This window comes from Motacilla alba, chromosome 3 (genome assembly GCF_015832195.1).
Source record: "Motacilla alba alba isolate MOTALB_02 chromosome 3, Motacilla_alba_V1.0_pri, whole genome shotgun sequence".
NCBI classification, from domain to species: domain Eukaryota; kingdom Metazoa; phylum Chordata; class Aves; order Passeriformes; family Motacillidae; genus Motacilla; species Motacilla alba.
The window spans coordinates 38,365,867-38,391,620 of NC_052018.1; the positions used below are offsets into that span (position 1 = coordinate 38,365,867).

The following is a 25,754-nucleotide window of genomic DNA, read 5'->3' on the forward strand; positions in this document are numbered from 1 at the left end:
TACTCTTCCCCTGACCTGTAGTGTTGTATGAGGTTGTTATGACCCAAGTGCAGGACTCAACACTTTTCCTTACAAACCTCATAGAGTATTCTTTGGCCCATTCATTCAGAGTGTCCAGATCCCTCTACAGAACTTTTCTATCCTCCAGGAGATCAATGCTCTGGTCCAACTAAGTGTCACCTGAGAGCTTACTGAGGGAGTCCAAATCATCAATTATATTATTAAACAGGACTAGCCCTATTACTGAATTTAGGGGAACCCCACTAGTGACCATCCACCTGCTGGATGTAGCACCATTCACTACCACCCTCTGGGCCTGGCCATCCAGCCATTTTTTAACCAGCAAAGAGTGCACCTGTCTAAGCCACGGGTTGCCAGTCTCTCCAGAAGAATGCTGTGGGAGTCAGTATTGAAGGCTTTACTGAAGTCCAGGTGGACTACATCCCCTAAGCAGGTAACTTGGTAATAAAAGGCAACCAGTTTGATCTAGCAAGACCTGCCTTTCTGAAGCCCAAGGTGGCTGTACCTGATCCATTTGTTGTCCTGTATGTGCCATGTGATCACACTCAAAATGAATAGATCCATGACCTTCCCTGGCATCAAGGTCAGGCTGACCTCAGCCTGTAGCTCTCCAGACCCTCCTTCTAGCCGTTCTCATAGACGGGTGTCACATTGGTCAATCTGCAGTTGTCTGCGACCTCAGACTTTTCCTCATCCTTGGCTACAGTCTTCCACATCAAGAAAAGGATGGATATTTTAATTGACCCTCCTTTTGTTGTTAACTTTTTTATAAAACACTTATTACATTTCACAACAGTGGCCTGATTGAGCTCTAGCTGAGCTCTCACCTTCCTAGTTTTCTCTCTACATGACCTAATGACATCCTTATATGCCTCCTGAGTTGCCTGCCCCTTTCTTCCAAAGGTCATAAACTTTTTTTTCCCTGAGTTCCAGTGAAAGCTCCCTATTCAGCCATGCCAGGTTTCTTCCCCCCTGGCTCACCTTTCAGCACACAGGGATGGTCTGTTTCTGTGCCTATAAGATTTCCTTCATCTCCTCCTGTTTGTTACCCATTCTGTGTGCATTGGTGTAGATGCATTTCAGCTGGGCTGATTTCACCCCCAACATTGGCATGCCACTCCTAGACTCACCTCTAGAGAGCCTGGTCTTACCCCCTTCCCCTTCAAACCTAGTTTAAAGTCCTGTCAACCAGCCCTGCAAATTCACAGGTTAGAATCCTTTTCCCCTTTTAAGACAGGTAAACCCCATCTGTCTCCAGCAGGTCTGGGGCCATGTAAACTGTCCCATGACTGAAATGCAGCCAACAGTTTAAAGAGAAGGATAGCCGATTAACTAAATTAATGGTACGCTAATATTGTTTACTGCTGGTACTGGTAACTGAACTGGAATATCTACACCAGGTTTTATGAACTCCACAGAATTGGGCTTCTGTTACAGACTTCAGAGGTTCCCATAGAAACAAATAACCCAGAATTTTCTTGGGAGAAGTAAGCCAATCAACATGATTTATTTTTTCACTGATACTGACCTGTACCAACTGTTTCGCCCCAAAATAACAAACCCCTTGTTGCACTACACATACTTAGAATACTCTGCACTGTAGGGAAATTACACACATCATACACACACCCCTCTAATTGTATTTCCTGAAGAAATGTGTAATTTTTCTATATACTCTCTAATGCACATGAGGAAGATCACACTATTGCTATAACTCTTCAACTAAAAAAGAATGCTTATCTTTAAGTAACTATAACTTTATGAGATACACATGTCAGTAGGATGCTACGGTAGACTTGCCTATACTCCACTCATGCAGCATTTAAGAAATCAGTGGTGACTGTCTTGTGCAAGAGTATAGGGGTAAAAGTCATATAACTCAGTTCCTGCAACTTATCTAGGTCATCAAAACACACAATTCCAAGGAATGTTAAATTTCTGTAAAATACAGCATTTCCCTAAACTATTCCCATCTCTCTTTGAACTTCACCACAAACCTCACTTGGAAGTGAAGAAGAGGCAGCATCCTGGCCAGGGCGTGAAGCTTCATCCATCCAAAAATGTCTGGAAAAATCCCCAGCCCTGCCTGTCACCTAGACCAGCAGCCAAGAGAAGTGCATAGAGGCTGACATATGTGAGTGGGTTGCTCTATGTAAGTGCCTCACAGATTTTGGGTACTGGCACATTCTGGAAGCAAGCAGACAATGTTTTTTGGGCTCTGGAAAATGTTGGGGACATGGTACAATGACCACCTGGTAAGACAGGTGGGATGCAATGTATGATTTATTTTTGCATCTTTAAAAAAAAGAGGGGAGGGGGCTGATTGTGAGCAAGATCTGGTATAATTTCAGTGACAGCAGTGTAAGACATCTGCCTCTGTTCAGGTACTCTGCTGCTTCTCCTGTGTGATGAACTCAGTCTGCTGGTGTAAGGGTGAATCAGAGCACAGCTTCCGGAATAATCTCTGTGGCTTGGCAGAAACAAAGATGCTAGAGTGTTCTTAGAGGAAGGATTTTGGGATGCAGAAGGTCTTTTCAGAGGGTTCCTGCATGGCTACCTGTCACTGATGATGCCACAACAGCGATGACAGCGAATCAGTAGGACAGGAAAGTTCTTACCTCTGCTTAAGCTGTGCTCAGGCTCAGAGGGCGACACAGGGAGCTGGTACTTGGGCATTCAGCTACAGCTGACACCTGATCTGAGCTATTCAATGCGCAATGCTTAATTTAAAGGAGTTAAATTTAAACCAGCTTTTAAATACATGGTTGTAGGGATGGGAATGCATTTCTAAACACCCTGGAGGATTTTAAAAAGGGTATCAGCTAAAAATGCTTTGCTGCTGCTCCAACAACCTTTCCTCGCACAAGCAACTTCAAATGCATGATTTCTGGAAAAGAATTTTTGGCGAAGTTCACCATAAAAGTTTCAATGATAACTGGATCCATGTATGCCAAATACTACTTTCTTAAGTATTTCTTAAGTATGTGCTTTATGCCTTCTATAAACATTTGTAGTATTGGTATTTCAGACTTTGGAGATCAATTTTACGTATGCATAATGCTTCAGTCTTGTTTGATTCATGGAAAAAGGAAAAAGCAAAGACTTCATGCCAGGTTTTGTAAAGTGCTCCTACTTTAACAGTAAGAGCTGTAAAGACGTCAAAGATTCGACCTCAGAGGTCTTTTCCAATCTAATTGATTCTGTGATTCTGTAAGTGGAAAGATCAGCTTTCATTACAAAAAGCAGAGGATTGTCTTTAGGTTCACTGGCTACAAACCACTTGACTTTTAAATATGTCACTGAACCAAGAGAAAGAATTGACACTTCAGTGATATCTTATGCATTTGTGTGCTTTTCCAGAGGGACTTCTGTTTCTAATAACCAGCCAACAAAAATTATGACTAGAAGCCATTGATTGATCTGTGGCAAACACAGTGTAGAATAGAAATGGTCTGCCTTTACAAAGCATATTTACTTCATAATTTTGAAATTTTTCCATAAATATTTATGCAATACCCAACATGTATGATATGATCCAATAGAGGTATAATATATGTATATTTTACATATCAGATAGTATTAATATAATGGATATAGTTCTTCAAATATTGAAAAGTGGCTATACAGTTTCTATCACAATTCAGAAAACAGCACACTATTCAAAAATCTGCTTAAGTAACAACATCAACCAAACACTGCCAACCAGAGGAACAGCCAGGACAAATCCACGCAGGCAACATGAGTGAATGTGGCGGTCATCATATATATTCTTACACAAATATATGTGTGTGCATTTTTTTCTTAAAATACTTGGATATTTTTAAAAGCTGAATTCAGAAATCCACTGAATAATGAGAAGAAGCCAAAGCCTCTAAACTGTAGCATAACACGGTTTAGTGTTCACCTGCATGGTACATCCCTTGAGGTTTGTTTCCCAAAAACTATCTAATAAAGGTCTTCCTTTCAAATGCTAACAAAAGACTAATTTGATGAGTCTGAAAGTTCTGATAAAATGATGAATAAAATATAAAAAATTAATACTTTAATATAAAACAATTTTAGAAGAGCTTAATGGAATTTGATATCTTTTTACCAACATTTTAATTATTTTTGAAAACCCTATATGGGAAATCTTGGATGCTTATCCTTGCTGGGAATGATATTTTATAAGGTTGCCTCAAGATAATGGAAAATATGCTACTTTTAGAATTTTATTTAATGAAAACACAAGACATTTTTCATGGCATCTCAAAGCATATAGCTGGCCTGTGACAAAAGCAACCTGCTGTGCATCGTGGCCAAGAATCTCTGTGGTTTATACGCATTTTTTCATCATCTGAATCAGAAAAGGAGTACAGGAGAGTGGTCAGTGATGCATTTATTATAGGATTTTCTAATCTCCCATATGTTGACCAAACTCCAGTCAAAACTGTTTATCTTTGAAATCATCTTTGCTAATCTTAGCAGCTACCAGTCTGCTTACACTCAGTATGTAAAAAATACTCAGATAATTAAAGAACTGTTGGGGAAATATTTTGATGTAGTAATTTTAAACCTTTATGGACAATAAATTATCTAATTAGCAGAAATTTATTATGACAGACTTCTAATTTATTTTCCAGAAAATAAGAAATTACTTCTGGCTGTACCTCAGGTTCCCTTTCTGCAAAATGGGGATTCTGCTACTGAGTCTTTCTACAGATGGGAAGTATGCTATTAGACACAGAGCTAATAATATCAGTAATAACAGCTTACTGCTTCTATTATGATAATTACTGTTTCAATTAGGTCTATTAGATATGTGGTATTATTCATTATTTATAGTTTTTAAATTCTGTGTGGAACTAAGGCAGAATCAAGACCTAACCACTGTATATTAAGAATAAGCACAAGTTGGGCAGGCGACACCCGGCTGCAATTAACAGGTTGCAATAATGCGTGTCTGCACACAGTCTTAGATAGACTGCTGCAGAGGGTGCAAAGAGGGTATGGCATCCATACCCTTTGAATTCACAGACTATGTATCCCTATATTTCCAGCTCCCAATCCAGCTGACCTGATGTCAAGGTCAATGTGAAGCAAATGCTCTAAACTAGGGTAACCAAATTTGGGTCTGAAACTGGGTGGTGGAGCTGCCAGGGACACAGTTCCTGGAAAGGGGCTAAGGGCTACCAGGTCTCACAGATGGGAGAAGTTTTTTGGTTACACAGCTTACAACTTATTATATGATCCTGAAAATAACTTAGTATCTTTGAGATTCCCATTTCTTCACTAAACTAAATTGCCAATGAATTCAAAATACACTAAAGATGGAATTACAACTGATGACACACACATAAACTAAACTACCAAGTTGTTGTTGTTGTTTGTTTTTTTTTTTCAGAAAATCAAATGGAAAAAAAATAGCCTGGAGAAGTCTTTGTGGGTTGAAATATCCCTTCCTTCTCTCCCCAGTTACAGAAGAATCTAGTTGAGTTATTCAGCTCACCACTACTCACTTCTTTTGTGGGGGAAAATAAGTATATTTGAATTAAAAAAAAAAAAAGTCTTTGCGTATTAGAAGGAGAGGAAAGGAGAAGAATCTAATATGTAACAAATCTCCTCCAGCCAATTATAAGACTAATTTTCACTTCTTTGGTAAAATAAATTATGGAAGCTCATCCTTCAAAAGACAATGACAAAAATTCACCTTCATGTGGAACCAAATTCTTTCTAATTGTAATTATATTGCTTATGACAATTTCCTTTCTTGCTTTACTAACTACCTCTACAGAAAGGGTTAATTTCCTGTAAACCTAATTCCTTACCTGTGGCTTCTTCCAATGTGGCAACATCCAGTCTGGGGCTGTAATTTCCATAGCCAGCAGCCGTAAAAGCACGAATTTGGAAAACATACACTGTTCCTGGCTTTAGGTTATTAATAGAAGCTGAAGTGGACTTGGTTTTCACTGTTGAATAGGTCCTCTCCCTTTGATCCTGGAAACAATAAGACAAAAGATTAAACCAAATTTACAGATCAGATTTTATCATGATTGCACAACAGCAACTGACAGCCAGCCTGGGTAGTTTATTTCAATTTGCTGAATACTCTTTTCCCCCAATGACAAAAATAAAGTATACTCTGTGGAGTATTACAAAACATTGTCAATGCAATGAAGAGCTCTAAGTGTAACATAAAATTCAAATGGGATGCTCATACTGTTACTCAGAAAACAGAAAACATCCCAAAAAAAATGCTTTTTTGGCTCTGATTAAATTTTGTGAAGTTTTGCCGAGAAAAAACTCAACCACAGCTTTCCAGGGGAATCTGTGAGTTCTAAACAGTTCAAGGACAGGGAAATTTTTCTTTCATAGTCAGAACATGACAAACATAGGGCTGCACAACCTGCCTTCATTTTGCATTAATTCAGTTTACAGCTGTCAGAAATTTTTTATTTCTTGAGTACTTCAAAGTTATAATGAATGCAGTCCTAGACATTGTGAAATGAATGGAAAAACTCTGACATCATTACTTTGACATCGGACCCTTCTATCACCTCTAAAAAATACAATATCGCCAATGTATAATTGGCTGGATTTTGCATAATTTCTGAGGTCCTTAACTCAGTTTTCATTTGGATTTTTATCTCTGGTTTTTAGTCTTTTCTCAGTTTTAGGCTCTAAGGCATAAAGAGGAATCCAGGGAAAGAAGCTCAGTATGACTCTCCACAAATTTGAAGCTGTAAGATTACAAACCCTATGAGTAATAACTCACTTTGAAATAGTACAAAAGCTGCATCACAGATCATTAGAGTATTCAAAAAGCTATACTTATTCATCACATTTACTGACACAGATTATGTTTCAGCACAGATATGTGAAGCCCTGTTGATTTTTGGTGGCAGATGCAACCCTGATTTGAAGGGCAGAAGAGATGAATTAACCAACCATCTGAATGCACCACATGACCAGAGAAGCATGAGCTGAACGCAGCAGTGCTAATGAGACGGATACAGAGGGAAGGAATAAATCTGTAACTCATTTCAATAATATTTCACCAGCTAAAAGTGATGGAGAGCCTTCTCTGTCACAGTCAGTAAAGCAACAAAGGCTTTTGCTGAGATACAGGGTTACACAGAACATATATGATTTCTTTTCTCTGATTCAGTAAGGGTTTCTCCTGATTCTTGCCCAGTCCATTACTTGAACAAGCCCACAGTCTTGGCTAGCAACAATTTTCCATATCTTCTCCACAAGAGTTTAAATCATCTGTAAGTGAGGACCACGGCAGAATGTATGTTGGTATGTGAGAAAGAACAGGAATGCTTGAGAGATGAGACACAAGTGTAAGGAAACCATGAACAGGTTCAGAACTGTAAGCCGCAGTGGAATTTCAGTTTGGGTTTTGATGTACAGATGAGGCTTACTTGAATTGCCAGCAGTCCTTGTATTCAAAAATAAATAAATACCAAAAAATTAAAAATAACCTGTGTTAGAAATCTCACAGGACAGGCTTACTTTGAGGATTTCAGGCTGTTTCCATTCCAGCCCTAGCCAGAAGTGAGAGGTGAAAAAAACAGAGTATTATCAGAGTATTTCAGAATGACAAAAAATGTTTGATTTAATTTGGCTCTAAAAGGAGCCGAAAGTTCAAATCCTTTTATTTTTCTTTTTTTCTAAACTAGTGGAACAAAATTTATATAGCCTCTTTCATTCTGAGCAAGAAGATTATGAATAAACTTTAAAGCTGAAATGCATTTATTTGGAAGGCAAACAAACATTTCAGTATTTGTGCAAAAATTGCCTCAGTTAAAGTTATATAGTCCAGTTTATCTGTGACTGTTAGAATGAGCTTTTTATTCTCTTTTATTAATTTCACTGTACTAAGTATAATATTGGAAGATGTCCTTCCATTAAAAAAAAAGAAAAAAAAAAAACCCTTCAATTTTTCTCTTTGCAAACACAGAGAAAACTGGCAATGAAATTCTGCTTGTTATTTAAAATGAGTATATAGGGAAAATAATAAAAGCCACATTCTAAAAGCTATCATTATATAAAAAGCTGGGTATCTTGGTAATTTTTCTGTCATTTTACATTACCCATTTAAATTATTTATTTTACTTGAACAGATTAGAAACTGCTCTGCACATTAAAGAAATGCCAGGTTTTTGGTTTTCAATTTTTTTTTTTTTTTTTTTTGGTTCAGAGGACAGTTTTGCCCTTGTTAAATATGTTACATTTTTAACATACTTGGACTTTATCTGCATGTGTATGTACACACACATGCTCAAGGGACAAAAATCATCTGCTAAAATTAGTAAAATTTCTTCCCAAAAATTATTTAGCTATCTGTACCTCTCTGTTAGATTTTATTATAAGAATCATTAGCGTGAACAACTTAAACTGGAAGATAGCCTCAACAAATAAAAATTTTATTCCTTTCCCCAGTCATATAAAGATATTTTGATAAGTATATTTGTGTAATTCAGCACTGAAAATGAAATATGACACTTGATATTACATTCAATCTGGGCTGAATTTACCTAATTCTGTGTTACCTAAGCTGACATGCTCTTTTTGATATAGGGGTACTGTTACCTTGACTGCAGAAATGTCTTGATGAGTGACCACAAAGAATCCCCTCTATTCATTTTTTTTTTTCATTTTAATACAATTTCTTTTTTTCACAGAATGTTTTATAAAAATTAGGAGTATGTTATGTTATGCAGACAATTTCCCAAGGAATCTGGAGGAGCCAAACTTAGTCTGGGTCCCATGACAAACGTAGAGCTGTACAACCTGCCTTCACTCTGCTTTCATCCAGTTTACGGTTGTCAGAATTTTTTTATTCTGCAGTACTTCAAAGTTATCATGAATGAAGCCCTAGACATGCTGAAATGAATGGCAAAACTCCGACTGACATCAGTAAGATTGCAATTTCACTCTACCAGAAACAGAGATCACTTCATCTACTACTGAAAAGCAGCCTTCAATTTATTATTGTGTTGAGAGAACAAGTGAAAGATAAATTTCACAGTCCTGGTCCTTTTTAAAAGGAAAAATAAGGAATATTTATTTCCTAAAAATTTTGGAAGTGTTTTGAAAATTTTCAGACATCCAGTAGAAGCTGCCCAGCTCATAAGGAAATACAAAATGCAGTCAGGAGTTGTACTTGATACATCATTTCAAGACTAGAATTACATTGATACAAAAGGAGATGAAACAAGCTTCAAACACAATGTAGAATAGATGTAAAACCAGGAATTAAGTGGTAAAAAATATCCAAGTACAACTTTAAAATTAAAAAAAATATAAGAAAGGCATATTTCAAGTGTATATTTCATTTGTAGTATTCCACAATATAATATTTGAGATATATGAGAGCAATAATAATGTCAGGATTTAGCTAGTTATGAAAAACGAGCAAAATCACTAACTTTGGAGAGACGAGGTAGTTGATAGCTGATGATTTTAACACTGTTCCACAATGCAGCAAGCCAACATAAAGCAAACAACACATTGTTGCACATTACAGATAATCTTAGCACTTACTTTCTCATAATACTTGATTTCATATTCAGTAATGACTCCATTGGGATGTTCTGGTTCCTGCCAGGAAAGCTCCACGCTCCTCTGCAGCACTCTTTCTTTCATTACACCACTAACTTGCGAGGGAGCTGTTTGGACAAGATGTGTCAATAAATAAAAAGCAAATTCGTTGGATGGCTAAAATCAAATGTCATTACTGATCCACCCCACGCTGAGCAACTTTCATTAAGGTAAAAGAAAGCACCTTTTCATAGCTCACTATTCAAAGCTAATGAATATTCTAGCAGATCCCTATTACTGTTCATAAACTTGGAACAGAAATCGAACCAAAGTACAAACAGCTAAAGGTGTTATTGTTCGAGTTACTGCAAAACTGAGATTGATGAGATAGGAAAAACAATTAAGCAAATTAATTCTGATAATGATAGCAAATCAAATTTTTAGACTGATATGTAGTAAATGAAAAATCTTAATATTTATTGCATATGTTTCCGATATGCACATAAAAAGAAAAATAGTCTTTTAGAAGCACAATCAAAATTTAGGCTGATTTGATATGACTAATTCCAGTTCTGCTTAGAAATAATCTCTTACATTATCTGATTACGACATGGTGATGAAAAGTACTTTGTTAAGAGACTAAGCCCACTCTTTTTCATTAGTTCCAACCTTTCCAGGACATTTTCTCTTTAGAGCTAAGTTTCCATATTTGGTCTTAGCATTTTTTCAAAGTGCAAGACAATTTAAGGAGTAGATCTTATGGAACAAAGGCGACACTGTCTTCCTCCGCCTCATTCTACGGAGATATAAATAAATGCACACTTTGTGCACACACATGTACACACACTGAGTTTCCTAATAAATACCACCCACAAACAAGGACCTTTTGAAATCAAAAAACCCCAAACCCAGTATAGAAGCATTATAGAGACATTGGCTCTCATATAAAAATGTTTAAGAGAGAATGTAATAAACCATGCGAGTCTGAAAAATAACTCGCTTTCTCAACTTATTTTTAATGAGAAAGACAGTAGATATTTTTCTGATGTGCAGCATCAAAGGAGGCCAAACATCACAGTCTTCCTCAAACATACACACTGAATCTAGAAGAGAAGTCCCGTAAAACTGTAGCACTTTGAAAAACAACCACGGTATTGGAACCATGCAGAACTTGATCTTGTTCTCATTCAGTTTAATGGAAATCAATTTTGCTCATGCAAAAGATAAAGAAAGAGAGGACCTGACCCTCAGCCCCTTACAGTTAAAAGCTAAATGCCATTTACATGGGTAAGGACTTAGTCTTGGGGCAGACTCAGACACAGGAAAGGTGTCTGAGATAAATTTTTTAGAAATAATATACTAGAGATAATACTAAAGATATTAGCTATAAATTAGGGATAAATTTATATCCTTTTCTAACACAGAATCTAATACTGATTCTTTATTGAAATTCTTGTTTAAAAAATGATAATTTTAAATCTTTTAGGTAAAAAAAAACAGCACCTTATTTCAGAACTGTGTATAAAACTTTCATTATGTGAAATTATGTAATCTTCAGATAAAATACAATTCTTATCCCAAGCAACAAGGTGATCTTCACTTTCTCTAGTTTTTTAAAATAACCTAAAACATCTGGAATGCACACTCCTATATCATTAAGTATAAAAACATAATGATAAAATTAAAATACCTAAAGCACAATCAAGAAAATAAACCTCTGAAAAATTAAATTGGCTTGTTAACTTCTTAATGTGATTTTGAAGTTTCTAGGGTTTTCTTAAAATTACAACATGTGTGTTCATGTAGGCTAAATTTCATTGCAGGCCCCAAGAACACATGAAAATTAGGTTTTGAAGCCATGCATGATAATCTTCACTATGAACTATTATGCTGTATATAATCAATTTAATCAATGTTGAAGATCTCTTACTCTAGGCTGCCTAAATGATAAAATCATAAAATTGTATCAGACCAACAACCTGGGTTGCTGCACAAAGCCAGGATCAGTCTCACTCTCCTTGCATTCTCTTTCTAAAAGCTGAGAGTATTTTCACACTTTAATTAGTGAAATACATTCTTTTTCATAGCTAGAATGCAGCAAACTAATTTACTGTCTAGTTTTCTTTGACATGATTAACTAGTTGTCTTCTTTGCCTAAATAAGAACTTCTGCATCCTGAATGAATTTCAAGAGAGGTCATTATGTTTCATGTATAACCTTCTATCTCATCCAGATAAATGTTTCTCAAATTGCTAATCTTACATTTTTAGATGCCTGAAATTGTTAATGTTGGTACTTATCATTGAACAATTTTATATTACCTAGGTCACTGGAATTTGTTTTCCATGTTTCCTGCTTTTTGTTTTTGCTTATCAAATTTTTTCATTCCATTGGCCACAGCATTCATTTTTCTTAAAGCAGTGAAGCAAAATAAACTTGCTATTAGTTAACTCTGTGTATGTGGGAAAGGAGCAGGAATGCGAAGGAGAGGAACCGAGAGAGGGGAAAGATTTTAATCGAGGAAATGAAATACACTGTGCGACATTCCTGCTTAACACCTGTACAAAGTACATAAAAAACAGGCATATTCCATTCTTAAAGAATTTCCATTCAAACTAAAATCCCCCAAATTGATCAACATTGCAAGACAGCATTCAAATTGGTTTTGGGTTTGTGTGTAGGGTTTTTGGTAATTTGTATTTGTTTTAGGTTTTTTGCACCCAAAACTAAAAAAAAGTTGCGCTACTTTTCACTGTTAGAAGAACCACATGAGGAAAAAGAGAAAGTCCAAACCTACAGTTCAACCTTGCATATGTTGGCAGCTCTGAAGACAATTATGTGGCATATAATTCCCATAACACATGAGATTCCTAAAATGCAGCATGCTATTTAACCGTATTGTGAGTCCCCATGTTTTTCAGGGGAAGAAGGGAATCATCAAATTGACTGAAGCCAGAGTATGCTCCTCTGGCAAAGAACACCAGTTTGTTTTCATTCCCAGAAATCTCTTCAAACTAGAGCAGCCACATAAGCCAATCCATTGAGAGGGTAGGCTAACTTTATCCTGCCTTTTGGGCTGCATTTCTTGATCTCTGCTTAATGAAAGTATACAGGTCAGAAGCATTTTGGTCTTTATTCTAGTATAATATTCTTCCTCTAGCTTCTCTCTGTGGCTTTCTTACAGATGGTTTTACATTCATGTTTTATTTGTTATGGCTTCCTGACACCTCCTTTTAAACTTTTAGCCAACTTCTCATTGCCTATCTATGCTAATTAATTGACAACTTTTTTATGGTTTTGAAACAACTATATTTGAGCTAGCTTGAAAATGAGTTAAAGAATTCAATTCATCCTTAAGTACAAGACAAATTAGGGAATTAAATTGCAAAAAAAAACCAACAAAAAACTCCATAACAACAGGATTAAAAATATAACGACAATAACAATAATAATAAACTACTTCAGGGTGTTTTTCTGCTAGCAATCTGCTTCTTGCCACTGAATCTCTAACGAAGTCTTTCATGGCAAGGACACTTTTTGCAGCATTTTCAGGCAACTATATACCAAGTCCTGAATGACTTGAGCATGCATAATCCCTACTGTATCACTCCAGGTTTCAAAGAAGCATCACTTGACAGAATCATTATTTCCATAATATATTACACAGGGGGGATACAGACTGTTCAAAACACCATTTGCTATCAACTTTCTGATATACCTCATCTCTTCTTTTTCTCCTTCCTGCTGACACAACATCCAATGCATCAAACACACACAGCCTCTCAGGGCTAACAGGCAGATGTACCTACACATGCAGCATAAGAAAGTACTTTGAGAATGACAGGCCCTCAGCACACTCATTCACCTTTTTTAAATGCTTCAAATATACCATTCAGCAAAAGAAAAAATTGATTTTCCCCAGGTTTCAACATCACAGCCACTGAGAAATATAACTGTGCTGGGTTTTACTGATAAAGCCTTCAAGTTATATAGATTTCAAGCTGGTCATCATTTTCAGATCAAGTTATATAAAAAGTTAAAACTGAGGTGACAAAAAGAGCAGGATATTCCAAGGATATATTCTCTTTCAGATAGAATATTGCATCTGGTAGACTGATGTGTTCCATCCATACTGCTAAGCCAAGCATATGGTACATTACTAAAATTTGCAAATATTAAGGTCTAGAATACTGTAGCAATTATTTTGGAAATTGCTGCTTTTAGTCCAGAGTCATTTGAAAATTCTGAATTATAATACTGCTCATGCCTTTAATCCCTATCTTTAGCTATTCTCCGGTTCTCAAGACTAATATTTTCCTTGATCCGTAGTGTGCTTTCCAGAAGGCAAAGACAGGTCTGCCTGAACACATCACCACCAAAAACACAAAGCAAAACAACAAACTCCTAAACAAACAAAACCCAAAACCAATCAAATGAAAATGCCAAGCAAACATCAACAACCAAAAAAACCCAAACAATAGAAACTGCAAAATTAAAATATGTGAAGCTGGACTTTAACATATAAGAGGAATTAGGCATAATGTACCAATTGCTACCACAAAATCAGCTGTAAACATCTATTTACTGAAAAAAGGTAAGTCAGCAAAAGGAACATACCTATCCATATCTCAGTGATTTCCTAAAGTCCTGAATATTGAATATGTCTCAATTCCATCAACAGCATCAGTCATGGAGACTTTTAATTCGATACTTTTAAAATAGTGTCTCTAGAAGCAGCATTCTGTGCGTTTAGTAGTTCATATATACGGAAAAAAATACTCCAAATTCTTAGAAATAAGGGTTTAGAATCTGGCAGTCACACTTCATACAGAAAATTTCATAAATTAACAGGAGTACAGGCTCTTTGTGCAGGACTAAACCCTGTATTAACAAATTCTACCAAATTTATGCTTGCAACTCCAGCTTCATGACTTGTCATACAAATTTTAAAGAGGGAATGGGCTATCAGACTTCCTTTTTTAATTATTATTTCCTATCTTACAACAGCAATAATGTGCTGAAGTCAAGCTGAGCTTCCTTTTGTACTTGCTAAATTCAAAACACTAACACTGCCACTTTGATAACACCCTTACTGCACTTCGTAAAGGACAACTTGGATTTTGGCATCTTTTATTTTCATACCATGAAGATACGCAAGAATCATTCAAAATCCCCAGCTTTTCCTACAGCAGGCACGAGATCAATTTTACATCCCTGTAAAACTGTATCTTAGGGCCCAATATAAGTTTTACATGACATAAAACATTTTTCTGCAACAGTGTTCTACAGCAGTTGAAGGGTGTTTTGAGTATTGAGCCTGAAGGGGACATTGCCAACAGATGCAAAACATAGAAAAACAGGGATATTGGCATCCCAATGATTATAACCTACTCTGTTATTTCTTTTTAACATGTCTTTGCTGTGTCCTTTTTTAGCAGAAATCTTTGGATAACAGAGTTGTTTTTCCTCTACATCTATTTTAAGTGAGACTGTAATCTGACATTTTATCAACAACAAATGTAAAATGAATGCGTGTGTGTGTGTGTATATATATATATATATATATATATATATATATACACATATATATATGCACTGATACATATGCTATATATATGTATATATGCATATGAAAATAGTAGCAGAAAATTATACTGTTGTTAGCTCTTAAATGGTTGCTCAGGAAGAGAATACAAAACTCCCCAAACTCTATTACAGTCCTGCACCCAGATTACCCAAAGGGCACCTTTCTGCACTGATTTGCTCCCGGGAGAAAGAGTGAAAGTGAAGTCATAACCTGGCCTCCAACCATGTTCTGGTTTGCTCTCAAGGGAAACAGGTGTCAGAATTGCCAAAATTACTAAATAATAGTGGAAGACAAACAGATTATACACCTTGAAGAATTGCAGCTGCTGCTGTCAGGGATCTGGGGGTTAGCATGTGGCACCACACTGGTTTTTGTGCTGGTCTGAAACAGGACACCTCAGGATATATGCCCTCCCTTGCTTCAGGACACAAGCCTTTGTTTACTTCTATAGAACTGTCTGATGCAAAAACAGCCTTGACCAGATTTCTGGTACTGGGCAAATTTTAACGCTTTACTGTGCAGCTATTTCCCTTTTATATTCTGTTTCTTAGAAAGATACAAAAGCTTTTCTACAAGAAAGAAAAAAAAAATTAATTATTCAAATTATTAGAAATTTCAAAGCACTGTACTATTGCACTCACTCGAGTGCTACTAAAGCCATGATAGAAAATTACCGCAGCTTGTCCTTGAAATGCTTTGAAAAAAAATGCCGACATTTCACTTCATGTTTACACTAATATGCACAATAATTTTAATGTTATTCTATATCATAATTCATGCAAAAAGATAACAGAAAATATCAGGATAGCTCTTATACTGAAAACCATTAAATGTATTGATAGATGTTCACAAGATTTTCTGTTTTGTTACAGTGCATTTCTCTCCCCTCAGTTAAGCCTCCACATGACAAAGCAACCCATGATAAAAGGTTATTGAGTACCACTGTATTATGCCATTAGTACCCATTGCTTTGGATCAATGGCAGAGAAATTCCCCACTGTGTTTACAAGCTGTACCATTCAAAAAAAGACCCAAATAAATCAGATATTTTACACTAACAATATCCTACAGAGAAACCTTTTTAACTTCCTTGCTGACACACTTTACTTTCCAGCTCATAAATATAACACATTGCGCTTACAGTGTTGGGTAAGCCATCAGCAGAGGCACACACAGTTGCTCTGAGCCACCTGGGGACGTCACGAGTACATGGGAACAGGCAAGGTAGTCAAGTAATACTTGACTGCATTACTCCATCACATGTTTTGCCATTACTTTTATGGCTGAGAAACTCTCAAAATACTTGCTGATCTACAGAGAGGAACAAAAGCAGTAGTTGCCCAAACTGTTGAATATAAATTAAAAAATAGAATAAAAAAATATACTGAGTGGGAAGGGACCCATGAGGAAAAAAACAATAAATACATTATGATCTCCCCTAATATCACTAGCAAATTTCTAAGAATGCTTATGCTCCAATAACATTATTACCAAATATGTAGTGATTTGCTAATTGTCCATATATTTTAAACATCTGATGCATTTGAAATACATAATGGTTAGGTAATTCCTTTATTGAACTCAAAGCTTAGCAGTTGGATCAGTTCTGTATGCTGTCTATTCTGGCAAAATTCTGGGGAGGGAAGCCCACAGAAAGAAAGAAAAAGAATCTACCAGAAAGAAATGAAACAGTTAGGAAAGATCGGGCTGACAGCTTGTCTATCATGTTTTGATTTTTTTTCCTGGTCACAGTCTACATCTAGACCCATTCTATGAACTCCCCTGTTTCTTCTGCCTGACATTTGGTACAAATATTACTGTTATGTCTGCATCTCATTTCTTTGAAAACTGGCAACTTGGGCATCAATCAGTGCTGAACGGATGCTGAGTTGCGTAACAAGTGACAACGTTGTCTCCCAAGATATCCACAACTCTTGTTTTGTGAATAAGTTTTGACATGTCAGGCACAAACCTGATTCTTACAAATGTGTTAGAGTAACAAACCAGCCTTACAAATAACAGAGAGGGGCTTTTGTTCTCCTGAAGCATTTGTTTTCCTTCGCAAAAGAAATATTTCTATGTTAATGAGCTTTTGCTCTTGTCCTGTGTTATTTTGTGATTCATCTTTCATAACTTTTTCTATATTTTTTTTTTTTTAGAGAAACATCTGCCACCAGCCTTGCAGTAAATCCTTGGCACACAGATATCATTCTTCATTAAAGAAAACAAAACACCACAAAACTCTCCAAAGATGAGGATACTCTTTTCCCTGGTGGGATACTCAGACACATAATGTTCTCCTTCTGTCTCCAGTCATCTCTGCTGGCAAGTGTCAATTACAGACATAGGTTTTAGGGAACAGAAGGATAAAAACCAATTTACAAATACTTTTCTCTGGAAGCAGACAGGTGTAATGACTGAGACTGTTTGCTGTAATTGAATTTCATGCTGTCATCTATTCAGTCACAAATAGATGTCAGCTTCAAGGATGCTACACATGGGAAAAAAACCAAAACAACAAAATCCCCTTAATACATTCTTATTGCTGCTTCATAGCTGAGTTTGCCACTCTAGTTTGACTTCAGAAAAGAAATTTTTACTTTTAGAGAAGAATTTTTACTTTTAGAGGTGACTTACAATAGTGGCCTTGGAGGCCTGTGGAGTGGTTAGATTATGTTTATTTAGTGTAAGATATCCAAGACAAAACAGAGTGAATTCCAGCCTCGTAACAATGCATTTTGTTTCAGACACGGCCAACCAAAATCTGGAAACAAAGTGCCATGCCAAAAAAATTAAAAACAGTTGATCAAATATTAACAAAACCCATATAAATATTATATAAAGATGTCAGCACAAAACAATAATTATGCGCCAGAGGTTTGATCAAATTGATGCTTCCAAAGATATAATTGTTCTGTAGGGAAAAAAATATTACTCTACTAACATTCCTCAAATATGTAACAACTTCTGTTCCAGCCTTCCAAATTCCTGTGAAATGCATCATAATAGCACTGCTAAAAATGAGCATATTTCTGAAAGCAGCATGGGAAGTACTCACAGGGAATACAGGAAGAACTTCATGCAAGAACAGTTTTCATTTTCTCTCATGTTATGAGCTGTTTTTTACCAAAGAGCAATAAATCTCTAGAATTTAGGAAGAAGGATAAATATCCGTTTGGGAATCTCTGCTACAGTGATAAATACCAGAAGTAAGGCTGAAGTTATTGACTATGCTCAGGAGGGAAAGTCATGTCCATGAGGAGAAGGTCAGGCACAGCAGACAGCCCCTGATTCCCTAGGTCAGGACTTGTAGAGGAAGCAGTTTCACCGGCCAGAGAGAGGTCACCGCTGTGGAGAACTGCCACTGACAAAAACACAATATTCAAAATTTCTCCTGATGGACAAAAATTCACATACGTTCTGTCAGCTGAGAAAAAATCCATTTGATACAATGTTGATTGTCCCAAATGAAGTAATTTTGGATGTCTGCATAAACTGTTTGAAAAATACTCTTGTGCAAATGCAGAGGGAAAACCCCTTATCTTCAGGGGAATGTATTTTGTGTAGCAAAGCTATTTGCTTGATTTGACAATACAACACAAATTAACATTTCACTATTCAACAGCAAAAACTAATTTAGACATAATGTGCATATTTCCTTAAAAATATAGCAAACAAATCTTGTATGAAAATATTTTAATTTTTTTTATTTTCTTTTTTACACCAAATAAATTAAAACTTGTAATATAGTTATAGGGCTTATGCAACTACATATGATAAAATATGATTTTTAAAAAATGTATCCCTACTATCTATTACAGAAAGAGTAGACTCTGTACATAATTTCAAAAAGATCTTAAATATTCTTCCCTTTGAGTAGACATTAGATCCTAAAACTTCTTACTGCTTATAGCAACTTTGGATTTGGGGAATTTTTTTTGTTGTTGTTATTTGAGAACATGTTATGGTTTAATGCTTCTCCAGGTTCTGCTTACCAGAAAACTTTGCTCAAAGACTTGTCTGACACAGAAATGTATTAAGCTGGAAACACATCAACACATCAATCATTTAATGAAAGAATTTACTACGTGGTTTTAAAAGCTGTACAGAATCAACTTTATCTTTCCTTTTTTTTTTTTTTTCTGTTTTTTAGCAGGCTTTCTAGTGCCTTCACTTCCCTGAATACTATGAGATTCTAAAGGAAAGTTCTGTATCCAAAGGTTAACTTCTTGGAGGTTTAGAATACGAAAATGTCAATTGCACAAATTATAAATCCATTTAGCTTTCTGATTAGTTCCACTTTTAGCATACCATTTAGGGCTCAATTCTGACCTCTCATCAATTATATTTTAGTTTAGCTGCATTGATTTTATCTGAGTTATCCTTGCTTTATACCAATGGAAACAAGATCAGAATCAGGTCCTAAGGGTAAAGTAATTAAAAATGTAATTACCACAACTGATTATGCAACATAGCTACATCATTAATTGGCTACAATTTTTAATATCTTTTTAAACAGAAAGATTACAATTACTTTGCCAATTTCACAGAGATTGATGTTTACTTTTTTATTTCAGAAGCAATTCTATATGAGATACAGAAAATATAACTTAGGCACCTGGGTGCACCTCCCCTTTAGGCAACTACAGCACACATAAATTAAGTGCTGAAGTTCACTCAAAAGGTTTGCTCCCTGTAACAGGGAGGTAAGTGCACTGGAAAGATCTAAAAAGAGAGACTGCCTGTTTAAACTGAGACCCGTGAATTTTAAAATATCACTTGAAGACCATTGAAAAACTTCCTCCACTGGCTACACAGCGAATTTAGGCATTGATTTCAGAAGAAACAGATAATCTAGTAAAGCAAATAAAACTGACACATAACATTTATGTACTTTTTAGGTGAGGTAGACCCCATCTTTCTCACACGCTATCTACAATTTTTTCCTTCCTCCTAAATTTAAGGAGGTATTCCATTATCCTTAAAGCTCTTGAAGGTAATTAGCCAGGAGTTTGCTCAGATTCATCTCTCATGCAAATCTTGTAGGATCCAGGTTTCAACATACAATAGTATGTGTCTAATTCCTGGTGAGCCTAGAGGTATTTTAGCAAACTGCTATTTAAATACTGTGACTACTTATATAAGTCCAGCTTCAAAACTGCAGAAAATCAATTTAATGATGAAAATATTCCTATGTAGTATTGAAGTCTGAACAAATATTTTATAAGAGGAAAAAAAAAATCCATGAAACAAGACCAGAATAGCGTCTGGGTTGGATTCTATTTCAATTTTTAATGGTGTGAACAAGTAGTGACTGCATTGACTCCTTTCATCCTGAATGTTGAATGTCAATCAATATTCAGGATGATGGAGATGAAAATGGGCTCTTTGCAGTAGCTCAAAACCATGCAACAATACGTCAGAAAGCCAAAACTTAAAAAAACCCAACCAAACAAAGCTGATTCTGTTTTATTGCACATTTACTCAATATATTGGAAAAATAAGCAAAAGTGAATAAGTATCTTGAATAGTTTATGATGGTTCTATTTATCTCAAATAATAAACTTTAGATCTGATTCTCCATTCCCTCAATCAGTTAGGGTATTGGGAGAGAGTAGGGTTGGTCTGTCCTTCAGACTGCATCTAATATATATAAGCTGTTCTGCTAAATGAGAGTCTGGAAAATGGTGTTTACATATCTATCAAGTCCTTCCAGATTGTAAAGGAGACAGCAAAAAGGCCATAAAACTGGAACGCCACAAAAGCAATTAAACTTGAGTCTTAACAACAGCACAATCCTGTGTTTTAATAAAAAATTACTGTTTTTCTACAAAGACTGTGCAGATCACTTTTTAATTGCTATTTCCCTGTGAGAGCCTCCAGGTCTACAGTAGAAATTACTGCCACCAACAGCAAGAGATGCAAAATTAGTGATTCCAAGGCCCATCACTAGCACAGCAACTGAGCTGACATGAGTGAGCACAGTGTACAATATGGGTCACATTTAGATCAGTCAAACAATACAACATTACTTGGACCGACAATGTATTAAATAACAGAATGTGCAAGGTTGTAAACAGAAACAGAAATAGAACTACATGCTCTGAGCAACCATCTAATATCTTATTCATTTGAAAAAGCTCCAGTGTAATTATTTATACTCATGAATGCATTATAAAACACATATTAAGATGGATATACATCAGAATCATAAATATCAATAGATGGTTTCCTTAATGAATATGGTCTCAGCACTGCTTACTGTATGAAATGAAAAAAATAAATTATTGGTACAGGAATTTCCCATGATAATAAATATACTGAATGTTCATTACTCTCCCTATACGTGCAAGTAAAAGCCCTGACTTAAAAAATAGCTGTGCTAAACCACTTAGAAACTCCTCCATAAACATTCAATGATAAAAGTAGTCATTCTACTTATTACCTAGCTATGAGGTTTTGAAGATTTTTATGTGAGCACTGCTAGAAAAGGGAAAATAGTAGAGATTACTTAACATACAGGTTACTTAACTAATCAAAGCTGTACTGCACACACGCTCAAGCATAATAAAAAAAGCAAAAAAGTAGAAATCTCCTTTTTTCTGTCTAGCCAACAGTGGCTGAATTAGTCATTAAAAAAAAACTGGCAAAGATATGCCCAAGTTTTATTTTGAATCTCGACTTGAAAGCTTTTTGTTTCTTTAACCTTGTCATTTCTCTAATCCAAACTAAGGTTTATGAAATACACATATCAGATATAGAGACTCATGGAACTTTTTTTAATAACATCTGCATCCACAGGAACCAATCAGATCTTTATACATGCCGTATGTGTCCAGATTAAGTAGAATAACTATCTTCAAAAAGACATGACTGCAAACTTATTTTAAAAGTGAAACACACAACTGGCTTATCTTTATTAAAAGAACTATTACTGCATATATTACATCTTTAAGGTAATGTACAATTCACCATAAATTCTCCTTATCTGGACTCAAATTTCACACTCCAGTGTGCAATATCTGCCTGAACTTATCCCATCTAATTTATTATTTTATTAATATTAAAATACAAGTCCAGCATCTTTAAGGTCCTTTGAGTTAGTGGAGAAGGAGATCCTTCTGGTCATTCAGATCCCAAGTAAGCAAGGCTTAGGTGTGCCTTTAGGCTAGATTGTTTCAGGTGTGTCCTAAGATGGAACCTACATCACTTGACTGGTAGGACAGTTTTCTCATTCTACATCTTTCATAAGGTTCATGCTTTTTTAATAATTTCATTATCATTATTAAATTTTAAATCATTCATCTAATATTTGTTTTCTCTGATAGAAATACAGAAATGCTAATTTCTGGTATTTGTCTCAATTTATCACCCACAGCTGGCAACTAGTCTTCCCAATTTAAACCTCTGAGTCTATTTAGTAAATACCTAAAAACTTTCCGAATAAGAAATCTAATCAAGGAAAGGGGCTGCCCTAAAAGGCCTACAGAGAAGCATCCTCTCTGGTACAGCTCAGGCACCCAGCTAGGGAGGCTGGACTCCGCTCTGAGGGATGGTGGAAACTTCTGCCACTCTTCAAGAGGTAAATGAGGCATATCCTGTAAAGAGTCTGGCTTACTCAGAGTTTAAAATTTGTGTCGATATGCAACACACAACCAAGTTTGGCAGACGGAGTATACAACCTACCCGCCTATCTGCTGCAGTCATTAACTTTTCTCCAGAGTGCCTAGAAACCACTCTCACCCTCTAGATACAAAGAGACTTTTGAGTTTTTGCAAGCAATTTCCACAAGATTGGATTCTATGAAGCATGCATTAAAAAAATATGTGATAAATTAGGATTGTGACTAATGCAGATTTGTGAGGTTTAACACGTGAACAGCTGGCCAGCTGACCTAAAGCACAACAGCCATATGTATGTGTCTTAAATGACTTAGCATGGCCTGAAGTAACAGGATCACCCCAAATTCTGTTTGAACTCTACTGTACAGCCAGGCCACCCAGATTACATACTCTAATGTTATGCATGTGCTTCTCCCCTCTTCAACTCTGGTTAACTGCTTGCCAAAGAATTTAAAAGAATAAAAGAGATCATCAATTTGTTTTTTAAAATACTTAGAAATATTTTTATATTTGCATTTTGTTAATATATATATATTTAATATCAAGGTAGCTGTCAAACTACCCCACTCTCCACCACTGCCCCCCCACAAAAAAACCCCAAAAAAACCGAAGTGGGAAAGAAATTCCAAATCTGAAACACTTTTGAAGATGGATTAGATTACTGTGAAATTATCCCATTTGATCCTTTTCTTTAGTTTTCATACTAGTCCATAGCTCAGGCCATATGGTTCAAGAAAGGAATATGGTCCCAAGTTGGAAAGGGAAAGGGAAAGGGAAAGGGAAAGGGAAAGGGAAAGGGAAAGGGAAAGGGAAAGGTTGTGGCTTTTTCAATCAGTGCATTCTTTCTGAAAAATCAGATGCCTGCATCTCTTTCATTAAATTTAACATGAAGAAAGCAAAATCTGGAAAAAATTTTGGCCCAGTCCAGACTGCGTAACAGTAGGTGAGGTGCCATGACTGGTCTCAAATACTGGCTCAGAAGTTCCAGAAGGTCAGGAATGCAAGCAGCTGGCTAGAGTTTAAAGGAAGCTTAACTGTTGTGGGAGAAAGCCATTTTAATGACTTACTAGAGGCTTACAGAAGGTTAAGCTGTCTGAATAGATACAAACAATGACAATAAAAATGTTAGACAAAAGAAATTCTCCTTACCTATAGAATATCAATGTTTATCAGAGGAGCTTTATCTTGTTCTTAACAAGTTGAATCATGCAAACCCAAGATCAATAGGGGAGGATGCCTTTAAAGCTCCACTGTTGCATAATGAAAATTACTTTGAAGAGCTGGCTGTGTATTCATGGAGAGTTAGCAAACTGTCCCTGCAGGCGCTGGTGACATTAGGCAGCTCAAAATACAGTATTTCACTTGAAGCACATCTGACTCATTCTATTGGCATAAACATCACATGTTTAGCATTAACTGCTTTTACAACCAGCTTTATAAATATAGTTTGCTTCCCTTTCCAACGGCTGTCTTCTCCTTTCTTTTGTTGCAAATATTTTTGCTTGTTACTTTTGCCTCTGACAGTTTGACAGTTATTACCTTAAGACATTGCAGGTGTTCTTTAGTTCTTTCCAAAGAATAATCCAGGTACCCAAAGCCTTCAGAACATTAACTGGTGACTAATTTTTAATGGTAAACCTAACAGAATAAAGCTCAAAGGCATAAAATACAAATAAATAGGAAAGGATGACAGGAGTACCTCATGTTTTTTAAAAATCCAGTGGTATTATTTTATGGTGAAATGAAGAAGAATCTAACCACTAGCACTTTATAACATGGCACTGTAACACTCAGGTTATAACAAATGGAACACACTACATTCTTAATTAGGCTATTAATCAGCAGAGTGAAAGGTGGATCGACACTGTTGCCATTTCCTCAAGATACAGATTTCCAGATTGTCACCGGTTATCCAGAGAGCGGCAGTTTTGCTGAAAGGGTGGTTTTGCTTAAACAGCATCCTTTGCCCCAGTCGTTCTGGGACTGAAAGTGAATCTCCCTTATTTTCTTTGTTTCCACAGCAAAGTCCCTTAGCCAGGAATCAGGATGTAGGAAGACAATCCAGGAATTCCCCTAGCCTGTATCAGCTTTTCCTGGACAGAGCCACAGGCTTCTCTGAATAGAGCTGATATGGGCAAAACTGTTTCTCCTCCCAGAATAAAGCAGACAAGAGAAGAAAGGTCAACCTTCCTTCTACATATCTGTTATCCTATCATTTCCTTCTTATAAATGTATGATGAGACTGATTTGAACTTTTTCCTCTACAAAATTCCTATCTTCCTTCCACATTCTCATTTTGTTCGTATTGAAATGTAAAACCAAAGTCCTTTTTGTTCTTGACTCAACTATGATTTATGTTGTTTCATGTATTTAAATGCTCTCAGAGTTTTCAAATGAAGTTGTGATGTTTAAATAACAAAATGGTAAAGCCTAATGAAGACTTTAAGCGTCTCTACTGTAGAAGAACCAAAGAAAAAGGAAAAGACAGGCTTCTTAAATACAGCAAAATAGAGATATTGTAAGGAAGGCTATACCCAGTCATCAAAAGTGACCCAATTTGATGTATCATTTAGAGCAACCTCAGGAAGTTATACTTCTAGGTCTTCTCTAATATTATTACAGAAAACCTTAACTGTAATTGAACTGAAACTTATATAACTTGAACTTTTACTTAAAACAGAAAATCTCACTCCAGCAGACTGTGATGTTTGCTTTGGTGCTTGCCCATGGCACATGAAGAGGAGGATTAAAAGTTACATATGTAAATCAGGGATGTACTACCGTTGAGTGGTTTGTTTAAGAGACAATTATGTTTGAACAGAGAGTGTTAAAATTGGGCTCTTTTGTACATCCTACAATTATCTTCCAGCCTCTTAATTGGAAATGGCAAATTCTCTTCAAAATAATAAACAGGATGTGGTACTCCTTTCCGTCCCTCTTTGTTTTGGAACAACGGTCTAAATCTAGTCAGTAGAAGGCATCCATACTACTAGCCT

The 25,754-nt window shown here is 36.0% G+C and overlaps 1 protein-coding gene across 6 annotated transcripts in view; it reads right to left on the reverse strand.

The window, feature by feature from the left end:
- EPHA7 (EPH receptor A7) overlaps positions 1 to 25,754 on the reverse strand; it is a 166,791-nt gene that overhangs the window by 37,005 nt on the left and 104,032 nt on the right. For all 6 annotated transcript variants that reach the window (XM_038134119.1, XM_038134122.1, XM_038134118.1 and 3 more), the window contains exons 6-7: positions 9,553 to 9,677; positions 5,829 to 5,997 (exon numbers count right to left, since the gene is read on the reverse strand). In XM_038134119.1, the coding sequence (XP_037990047.1) occupies positions 5,829 to 5,997; positions 9,553 to 9,677 (294 nt within the window). The remainder of the gene's footprint in view (positions 1 to 5,828; positions 5,998 to 9,552; positions 9,678 to 25,754) is intronic.